Source organism: Etheostoma spectabile, chromosome 17 (assembly GCF_008692095.1).
Source record: "Etheostoma spectabile isolate EspeVRDwgs_2016 chromosome 17, UIUC_Espe_1.0, whole genome shotgun sequence".
Lineage (NCBI taxonomy): Eukaryota > Metazoa > Chordata > Actinopteri > Perciformes > Percidae > Etheostoma > Etheostoma spectabile.
In genome coordinates this window covers 3,960,664-3,971,824 of record NC_045749.1, presented here as the reverse complement: position 1 = coordinate 3,971,824, position 11,161 = coordinate 3,960,664, and the positions used below count along the sequence as shown (strand labels likewise).

At 38.9% G+C, this 11,161-nt stretch overlaps 1 protein-coding gene across 1 annotated transcript in view; it reads right to left on the bottom strand.

The window, feature by feature from the left end:
• Window positions 1–705: 705 nt before the first annotated feature.
• Window positions 706–11,161, bottom strand: part of LOC116705469 (contactin-associated protein-like 4) — a 66,091-nt gene continuing 55,635 nt past the window's right edge. Inside the window, exons 20-25 of the mRNA XM_032541672.1 lie at window positions 11,033–11,158; window positions 7,347–7,480; window positions 6,613–6,700; window positions 5,406–5,621; window positions 3,783–3,854; window positions 706–1,847 (exon numbers count right to left, since the gene is read on the bottom strand). Coding sequence (XP_032397563.1) covers window positions 1,651–1,847; window positions 3,783–3,854; window positions 5,406–5,621; window positions 6,613–6,700; window positions 7,347–7,480; window positions 11,033–11,158 — 833 coding nt within the window. The 3' untranslated portion in view covers window positions 706–1,650. The remainder of the gene's footprint in view (window positions 1,848–3,782; window positions 3,855–5,405; window positions 5,622–6,612; window positions 6,701–7,346; window positions 7,481–11,032; window positions 11,159–11,161) is intronic.

The following is an 11,161-nucleotide window of genomic DNA, read 5'->3' as shown; positions in this document are numbered from 1 at the left end:
CTTGTCTTTATAGGGGGTTCATTAATCAACCTATAAATCTCGTTTGTGTTCATTGATTGCTATTGGATTCAGTAATGAAGGTGCAGGATTGTGATTTAGCTAAAAAGAAAGATAAAAACGCAGCAATTGTGTTTCTTTCTAAAATATCTGTACAAATTAAAATTTCATAGTAAGTCATTCAAACTCTCTGACATTGTTATTACCTCAAGCTGCCAGGAGAGAAAGCAAGCCTCTGACACCCAAAACCACACACTGATTCCTCAAAACAATTTAGAATAAATATTCAGTGAACAGTTAATACTGTATAAAGCTGCTCCAATGTCTTAAGTGTATTCATTCGTTTTACAGATAGGGCTTTGTCATAACACACTGTAGAACAAGGCTGCAGCTGATCATATCACTGTTTTTTATGTTCAAATTGAATGCACATTAAATGGAAATATGGAGTTGGGAGTTTTTCAAACTTCAAAATCCTTAAAGCTGGGGTACACGGTTTTCTGAAAAAGACAAAACAAATGGCAGAATTTGAAATAATATCCTTCTGACTAAACCTCTCCCTGGCTGTCAACCCTCTCCTCTCCCTCCAGTAACCTGCTCAAGTGTAAAAGGAGGAGGGGTAAGGGGAAAAAGTAATTGGAAGGTAGTTTTAGGGTTCTTGGTTGGGTGGGGAGCAACTATAGGCAACCGAAGAGACAGACTACTGTGCAGAGTTTAACACGTTTATTTGATAAAACAAATAAAAGCCTAATGCATTCAAAAACATCTAAAACACAGATACAGTAAAAGTCTTTGAATAAAAAGGGGGATTGAAACGTCCTTGTGTTTAAGGGGATTCACCGCCAGTCGACTCCTGTGTGCTGTAGTCGCTGTGTGTCCTCTCCAACAGCTCTGCCGTGTAAGCTAAGGAGAGAAGAGAGTTGCGGCAATAACTTCTCTTTAAAACATAAAATGTTTAAGTTGGAATGGTGTCCGTAGGCAACAGAAAGTCCACAGTAAGTTCATCTGTCTCAATTCCTTTACTATTCAGAACTACATGAGAGCTTGAGGCAGGAGAGGCACAGAAAGAAAAGAACATGTAGCAAAAGGAATATAAAAGTAAAATCTGAGATCTAAGAGAATCATGGTGGGGTTTATTAAACCTTTTGAGAAAATGAGGAATTTGAACGGATACATTTTGCTTTGCCTTACTTGATAAAGAAGGATTCAAAACAAAACATCCATTGAAAAATTTAAAAACGTGAAAACACCTGGAAATTTGAATAACTAGGCTCTCCCACTCAAAACAGCAAACATTCACTATCTAACAATCCCATGAAAATACAGTTCCTCATTTAATCATTTCAATGGGACAGAGAAAGGACTGATTGGTAGGAAGTGATCGTTTAAGATTTACATCATTAAATATTAACTCTACCGACATTATTGACACATATTATAAATTCAACACTTTGTTCTTGTGCATATATATACAGTCTTTACAAAAATACAACCACAGAAGCAAAAACAAAACAAAAGAAGACAGAACATGAGTGTATTGGTTCTGTTTGTGTCTTGGTGTTGAGCCTCTGCTCGGGCTCAGTTTGTAGGGTAAAGCACTGAGGCTTGACAAGGCATCTCTGTCTCTCCTCAGCTCCCAATCTCCATCTAAACCTAAATAAAATATTCTTTCTGGTTCTCGCAAGGACCGTTCTGTGAGCTTGTCTGGCTGCTCAACGCCCGCTCCGGGCTGTCTTCAGGCTTTACTGTTTTTACTTCCTGGCCTTGACACGTCCCTTTTCTCCTGTAGAGGACACGGGCCATTATGGCTAATGCAGACACGGTCACAAAGATCACCACCGCTATCACACCTGCAAAGCAGAGGAAATGGCAAGTTATAGCAGCTCCGCAGCTGTTGTCTCGCATCACCAGACCTTCCTTCACAGCGCTGCGGAGGAGGGTCAAGTTCCCTCCCGAGGCTATTTTGCATAAGCACTGTGCTCCGTCCTGTGCTTAGCACCGCCCAAGATGATTGGGATTGGTTTTAAAGAAATGCCAACAAACCAGAGCACGGACACTAACTTTCTCCCATCCCGGAACGCTGTGTGTACTAGCCCGTCTCATCCACAGCGCTGTGGAGGAAGGTCTGACAAACGAGATTACAGCAGTGGTTTTCCCATGTTGTAGGTCTAAAATAATGTTGTTTAAGAGTGGAGTAATTAGGAACTTTTGAGACTAATCAACAGGAAAAAAAGACTTTCTTCACAATAATCTACAACATTGGACTGTGTCAGATATAAATACAAAACAACTCAACTCCACCAGGATTTACCCCTTAAAGTTTTAGAAGAGGCACGCTTTGCAACTCTGTGTTTTGTGTCATCTTTACACAGCTGGACACCTTTTCCTAATTCTCCTTTGCAAAACTGTTCAAGGTCTGCCAACTTTCCAGAGCATAATTAATGAACGTTGATTCCCTAGTCATAGGAAGAATTGTGGATTTGGATTGGCTGGAGGTCTGATTTGGATAGATTAAACGTTGCTGTGTTGCAGACATTCCTGTGTAGCGTTGGCTTTAGTTTGGCATGCATCTGCAGCAGCTTTTCCTTCAGGGCTTCTCTATGTTTTGCTGCATTGATTTTGCCTGCTAGTTTAAGAAATTTCATCTAGAAATTTACATGATTTCATTGAGAATGAGCCCTTGACAATTTGTGGTTATCCTGCATTTATTATTAAACGTTATTGTACTGAGACAAAAGTAAAAAAAAAAAAAAGGATATTTCAAATAAAAAGGCCTGGAAGAAAATGGGTTTAACAATGGCAGTAATGATAACGGTGAGGTGAATTAGAGAGGAAAATGTCTTTAAAATAAAAGCCTCCCCGTACAACAAATGTAAGTCAAAGTTGTAATATGATATCCTTTTAAAAGGGTTCAACTACATCAAGCAAGAATAAAAAGCAATGTTTATTCCGATTGAAATTGAGTGTTACTTGCACAGGCAGCTAGAGTGGAGCAGATAGTTGCTGTAAATTCCCTGCTAAATAATGTATGTTTTATACAGTAGCTAATGTGATAACTGTGAGGTCTATCTGAAGTCTCATTTATCATTTACATGACAGTTGTCCTTACATACTGTATACGTTAGTCTTAAAATTATTAGTTGATAAAAATGTTGATATTTTTGCCGGCAGGTAATATCTTATAATTAAATGTAATGTATACTTTTGCTCTGTGACTTTATAAACCTTCTTTTAAAATTGAACAGATTACATCTGAAGAACCACATTGGAGATGAAACATAACATCAGGAAAAAAAAAAAAAGATTTGATTAGATTGCTTTCGCTCCATCATCAGTGGTGCAGTCAGCCCATTCACCCCCGGCTCTCAGAGCAATTTCAGCTAATAGAAGGTCTCTGCACCGGTGTTAGCAAAAAAATAAAATAAAAAATAATATAGTCGCTTTACTCAGTATTAGTAATTTGTATTCCCATTGGTTTCCTTTGTGGCATGGTCACGCTGTTTGAGCGACAACCCAGGGCTTTCATTCAACTTCACTAACTGCTGCACAGCATGCACATTTCATGAAAACACTCTAAACCAATATACATTTCAAAAGAAAGGAAAAACACATTGCAATTTGTAATATGACTGCTAAACTGTATCCATCATCTCACTGTCAGTTTTAGCTGTGTCTTAACAAAGCTCCTGTACATCATGTCCCCTCTGCTTGCTTTGCAGACAGTTTCAGTCTCATGATTGAGGATAATGGCAGCGTGACAGTGAAAAACGTTGCTGCTGCAATACCTCCAATCAGAGCTGAGTCACTCCTGATGGCATTCACCAAAGGCTGACCTGTTCCCACTGATCCAGACTGGCCTGCAGCACAGAAACACAGAAGAAAGATAAAGGACAGATGGAGATGCAGAAGTGAAGTGAAAAAGGAAAGAAAAAAAGAGGACAAATACAGAGGAAGCATCACACGGGAATACAAAGAGCGATGAGAAGGACAAAGAAGAAATGGTGTGCGGATGAGAAGAAAAGAAAAAGGAGTGAGGAGCAAGGAGGTCATTTGTAAAGTGAAAAATAGAAATGGAGAAAGGTACTGCAGAGAGATTCTCAACAGAGACATAACAGGAATCATATACAGTCATATACCATCAGTCTGAGCAGATAAGGCCTACTTGATACCACAGCACCGCTCCACCCAATTCTCTGGATGTGTAATCTTTACCATCTTCCAAGGGGAAGATGGTAAAGGAAACTCTTCCCTCATCTGCATTCATTTCCTCATCTAGTGACCATTCACCCAATGTCTTTACATCATTAGAAAATGTTTCATCATATGTAAAGACTGAGAAGCAGCACCCACGCGGGAAGCTTACGCCCACGATAACCTCATTACTATTTATTAATTTAAACCCCTTGAGAAAGAGGATGCCCTTACTGAAGGAATTTACATTCAACATGGGGCTAGAGTGTCAGCACGGTCAGCCAAAGGTTTCTAAGGAAACATTATGATGCCTGGGGTTTGGTTTGCTACTTGGTGACCATTATCCTTTCACTTATTAAATCTGAAATACATGCAACAATTCGAACCCTAATCCAGGAAACACATCTCCAAACACACTCGTTCTTTAACTACAAATCTCTACATTTGACATTATTTTTGTCAGCCATTCCACAAAGAACAACCTTTAGATTGATTTCCTGTGCTCCGATTGGCTTTTGTTATCCACTGTGTAAATCAATGTGCAGAGATCACACACACACACACACACACACACACACACACACCTTTAGATTTGAGTATACATTGTAAAGGTGAGCACTGCATTTATCTTGATATTGAAAATTAAAACCATTTGGCTGATGAGTTAAATGTGCAAAATTGCCAATATAGTTCTACTAACAAAGGACAGTTTTCCTCAAGACTGGCATTAAAAAGAACATATGCTATGGTTAAAAAAAAGAAGAAAAAATATGTGAGCAAAGCCCAACAACTGTTCAGTACAGGTACAACTTTAACTTTTCTCTTATAAGTGTTTAAGTTGACCTGAAGTTCAAATTGTTGTCACTTTTTTTGTGGAAGGAAATATAAAGTGAGTATGATTCTGTAGCTGCTGTGCGATAATACATTTTAAAAAAGGATAAAAAAAAGAAAAAGTTTTTGGACATATTTGAGGACAAAGAGTGAAAGTTTCAATCCTCTGCATCGATTTTTTTCCATTGCGCATGTTGACATTTGAGAATTGAGATTGCTGAGAGAAGCATCAATTTGTTTCTGTCCTTTACAGCTTTTAACATTTGGGAAGTTAAGTGTAATAAATCAAATCAGGATTGTTTTCCACATATCACACACACTTGAAATTACGTAATAATGTATAAATGGAGCCTAAGGTGTTGAAAACAACAACAATTTCCTCTGACCTGATAAGTGGTGAGTTGTTTCCACTGCATAGGGATTGGCTGAAGTGGAGCCACAAATGGACTGGACCAGTGGGCCACTAATGATGACGGGGCTGGGGACTGGCTGGAGCAGAGCAGCTTTCAGAGGGCTGATGGAGTTAAAGAGGACGGCAGACAGACAGCCTGTGAAACCCAGAGAGGCAACCCGAGACAGCTCCGGATCCAACTCACCAGAGTCTGGAGAGAAAGAGAACGATATGTAATGGATTCTGTTGCAAGACTAAAACAACCTTTGAATGTACAAACAAGTTCCTTCCCGAGGCTTTTTTGCAGCGGCGCTGTCATTGTGTCCGGCGCTTAGCACCGCCCGCGACGATTGTGATTGGTTTAAAGAAATGCCAATAAACCCGGAATGTTGTATGGACTAGCCAGACCCTCCTACGCAGCCCTGTGGAAGAAGGTCTGGCAATGCTAGGCTACTGTAAAACCAATGATATTTCCTATCAGCCTCTGTACTTTGTGTTTACTGCTACTTAGCTAATGTTATGTTGTAGCGTACTGTGCCTAACTCGAGCCTCACAAAGGCGCTACCATGGCTGTAGGCTCTTAGATAGCAGCATGTACGGCTCTCTGCCACACAGTGTCTTTTTCATATTATCAAAGTTGGATAATATCAATTATACACATTGTGGATTTATTGTCAACCAAGCAAGTATCTTGATGACTGTAAGTATGTCATTAATTTGCATTGTCAATAAGGTGTTTTATATGACAGCTAACGATAAGCTTATTAATAGTACTAAATGAATATTATTTGTTGATGATATGTTTGAATCAAGCTGACAAATACACTGACTTTCTCACATCACATTAGAACCCTTCCTTCTTGTCTACCCCTTCCTTATATCAGGAAATGCCAATGATTAATAATTAATAAACTTGTATTTTGTTCTGTTATTCTCTTAGTCAAAAGAGTCTTGTGCTGTTGCATTACTAGTGTGTGGTGATTTGAATAATGTCCACTTTAGTGCCGGGCATTTATATTTATTTCTGTGTTTGTTTTACCTGCTACATCGTCTAGACAACAGCTGTTCCGGGGAGCCAACCATCATGATGGAGGTTTCCAATGACTCTTTGTCTGATGAGGCAGAACCTCTCGTAAAATGAGAGTCTGCGTGCTCCGAGGTTTAAAAGGCCTTGTGTGGGTCTGTGTAGCTGTCTCACTTACCGTGCACTCTGCCGAGAACCAGCAACCTGATGGCATTGAATTCTACATCAGACGTCAGGTTGAAGTCCTCTTTATTGTTATTGTCAATCTGAAAGAAAATTATGGTTTCACTTCAAAATAAGTTTTGTAAATAAAACACCTCAACATCGTAGGTAGTTAAATACTTTAAACCATTCGACTGATTGCACAATTTGAAATGTTAGCAATTTGATTTAAAATGCATACGTTTCTGCAGATAAAATTGCTTTGTTTCAGTGATTTTCCTCATTATTATTAACTTCCTACATCTGAGCAAGGATGCAATATACTAAGATGGATTGAAATTCTGGCTATTGTACTGCAAGGACCTAAGATGAGAATTAGTCCATATGTGGTGTTTGTTTGTGTATCATCAGCATACAAAGTGAAACTATCATTACGCAAAGATTATTTAATTGACTAAAGTGCCACAACATTAGTATCATCTATAAAAAGGCAACTAAGCATTTTATAAGCAGGAAGATCCTGTGCCCAAAGTCAGAGGGCCAAGTCTTATTTAGAAAGTAAGACAAAAAGTACTTTGACAGGTGTTTCCGAGCTGCTAAGCCCATTTTTTTGTCCCGCTCAGTCTCTATTATCTGCTGAGTGTTTCCAGCAGCTAGTCACCGCTGTTATCTTGTAGCGTCTCCCGCTGACTGCTGGAGGGTGACTCAGTGTTCAGTACCAAATGAGAGAAATATATCAGTGAGCGTTACCTGCAGAGAGACGGCGTCCCCCAGTCTCCTGATGGTGACCGCATGTAGCTGTCCGTTGGCGAGGTTTCTCACTTTGCTTCTCAGGATCTCTGCATCTTTGCCGCTGTCCAGTCTGTATCTCACCTCCAGCATATCTGCACACACAAATCAAACACGGGATCCTAAGATCTTTTTCATAAAAATGTATCAAAACCAAGCTTTTATTATTTGAGCATATTTTGTGTTACATGAACAAAGACCTAGGTTTCTGTAGAAAACTATAAAGAATATAAAAACATCCAGTTAAATTTGTCTTGGACTTTAAGTGGTTCTTGGCACACAGCAGTAGTATTAACAAATAATGAACAAAATACCATTAGCAAACCATGGTTCTTCATTTATACAATCCCTTTGAATATTTAATCCAGCCAAGTAGTCATATTTAAGATTTTAACTTAAAAAATAAACGTATTTTTGTAAATGACTAAAAGCCATCTTAGCCACTTAGCGAGAGCAAAAGTAAACCACTAAAACGTTCAGTTATTTTCTTTGCTGAATCTGTTCTCCTACCAGTCCTCTACTCTAATGTATATTTCTTTCAGAGTGTTAATATGTAGGGATCTGGATGTTCTAGTGCAACAGCAGCTGAATAATAAACCGACAATTAATTCAATATTTAAAAAATCAGTGCCAAGTACTGACAATAATGGCATACAGAATCAAATTAAATATATGATTCCATGCCATTCCCATGCACACAATGTCTGCAGCCTGTGTAGATGATAAGACATGGAGTATAGGAAAAGACTGGAAAGCTTGATTTCTATTTTACATTGCAAACGCATAATAACTAGTGCATATGAAAATATTTTAGAAATTCAAATGAGCATACAGTTTCTTGGAAAACAATTGTGAATGCATGTAATCCTGATGCCACAGTGTGACACGACAATAGGCAGACTGAGAAATAGAGAGAGAGAGAGAGAGAATAAGTGAAAGTTTTCAAATCATGCATTATTTTTATTTTTGGCGTAATAAATACTTTTGACCCTCAATGCTTGACTTTTGTACCGCTGTTAGAGGAAAAGAGATAGAGAAAGGTGAGAGGCAGTTGAACAGTTTTTACACTGTGACGACCACAATTAACAAGTCACAAGACAGAGCTGACAGACCCAGATCGCACCACTGCCATGGTTAGTCAGCAAGCTTGTAAGTGGTGAAAAGTTGGTGATGGCTGAACTTTTTGCCTTTTCAAAAGTCAGATTTCCACATGCCCTTGTTTTCCTGCAGAAAATGAGTTACAGCTGATGAGTGTAAATTGCAGGACAATTTGTTTCTAACAACTGAGAACTGACCAAATAAATGGTATCACATTCCCCCCTTTCAAATCACAACTAAAAACACATCTGTTTATAACTGCCTATTCCACCTAAATGTCTGTTGCTCTGCCTTTTCTGTTGTATAGTATTTGTTTTTCTGTTGTATAGTATTTGTTTTTCTGTTGTATAGTATTTGTTTTTCTGTTGTATAGTATTTGTTTTGCTGTATAGTATTTGTTTTTCTGTTGTATAGATTAGATTAGATTAGATTCAACTTTATTGTCATCACACATGTACAGGTACAATGCAACGAAATACAGTTTAGAGAGTTTAGAGAGCCTCCGAGCCGCAGCTAGTGAAAGCGCCGCCACATGCACTCTATAGTATAGTATTTGTTTTTCTGTTGTATAGTATTTGTTTTGCTGTATAGTATTTGTTTTTCTGTTGTATAGTATTTGTTTTGCTGTTGTATAGTATTTGTTTTGCTGTTGTATAGTATTTGTTTTGCTGTTGTATAGTATTTGTTTTGCTGTTGTATAGTATTTGTTTTGCTGTTGTATAGTATTTGTTTTGCTGTTCTTAATTTATAAATTCCCTGTGCGGCGTCCTTGAGTGCCAAGAAAGGCGTCTTTAAATAAAATGTATTATTATTATTATTATTATTATCACTGCACAACTTTAGGGCAGTGTTCAACATTCTCCCCGGATACTCTGATCTCTTAAGTGCTTTTAGTTACGTTTATGAGTGGCTATGCTGACCCGTTTTCCCAGAGTCTACGCTGACCAGCACTCCTGAGACGTTGCCGGTGCCCGGCATCCCAGAGACTTTGCCGTTGTTGGGTGCCCTTGTTCAGTCGCCGTTAGGTCGACTCCTGTTTTCCGTGTTCTGTCGGCTGCTCGGCTGACCCATGTTCCTGTTACGTTGTCGCTGGATCCTAACCCAGCTGTCCCTTCGCCTGGCTCTAGCCCAGCTGTTCATGTCCCTTGTGTCACTTGTCCCTTGTTAACCTCGTTACCCTGTGTATTTAATCTCTTCTTCCTTTCTATCTTGTCTTGTGCTTTGTGCCGGTTGTTGGCGTTCCTTGCATCCCACTTCCGGGTCATTTGTTCCTTTTCCTGTCTTTTGGTTATTCTTCGTTTGTGCCTGCCTGACTTCTTGAGGACATCTATCTTGTAACACTATTTTTGTTTATTAAATCGCCTCTAATCTGCATTTGGGTCCAAGCCTTGCTATTCCTGACAAACCCTGAAACTTTTAATTATAATGATACTCAAACATTATTTAAAGGGAGATTCGGTTAACATAATCTATAATGTTCAGTTTACACTCTGAAAACTGACAAATGACATGCCTGGAATTTGATTCAGCTGCTAAAAATCCTCAAACCCTCATTTTTTATGAAAAGAAACAATGTAATTATTAAATATGTTTATAAAGTATGATATCCAATCATAATGGTGTCACAATTGGTAATGGACAATTGGTGCTTTGTTTGTCTTCTAGGTTTTATTACCAATAATGTACTGTAGTATAAAAATACCAAAACCAACAGTGTGTTAGTCCACCTAACAATATTTTCAATATTTTCCAAATTGTCTGTGGCACTCAGCCCCAAACCCATTGATCCTCACTGAAAAGTGGACTACATTTTACCACCCAAAGAAACCTGTGTTTTTAAGTTCGAACTGCCGGCAACCGGTTTCCTCCAACCTGTTCAGAGCTTATCTAGTTTTATTAGACTTCTTTGGCCTTTACCTGACCCCACATGCCACTCGCGTGGCTTAAATCATAAGTTAATGAAACACTGACGTGAATGGCAGCGGAGGAGAGGAAAACTGGATGAAAGGAGCCATAAGAAGAGCAAAAAGTGAACAGAAAAGAGTTGGAGCAGACAAAGGAGACGACTGACAGGAAGTCTGCTTTTGGAGAAGTAGAGGGGGTTATGGATGATTCCAAAAGCCAAAATGTCAACTCTGAGCACAAAGCACATTATCCGACAGTTAAGAGGCTTTACATCATCCCTCTCTAAAAGCATCACAACTAAGTAACACAAACTCAGATAAAAGGTTACTCAAAACATTTTTCTTTCATGTTAATTCAAAGGATTTACAGAGCCACTAACACAACAGATTGTGTCAATTAAAACCCTAATTGCTTAGGCACCGTTTTTTATAAATACTGATGCCACTGGAACACTCAGAGTCACTCAGTGAAATCAAGAGAACAAAGACAACAGGTTACAAGGGTAAAATAGAGGTAGAAAAAAGCGCCTCCATTCAGTGGAGAGGCAGATTAGCCCAGTGACAATGGTAAAGGCCAAACCAAATGAGTAGATGCAACATAGATAGCATCAACAGAAATTAATAAGTAAGTTTACAAGTGCTCACCATGCTTGTTGAGCAGCAGAGCCAGGTACTCTCTGTGGTAGGAGCCGACGTAGAGGAGCAGAGCGGGACTCTGGCTGGTCCTGAAGCCCAGGGAGACGTTTTCTGCTCTCAGGGTCATGTCAGAGGATA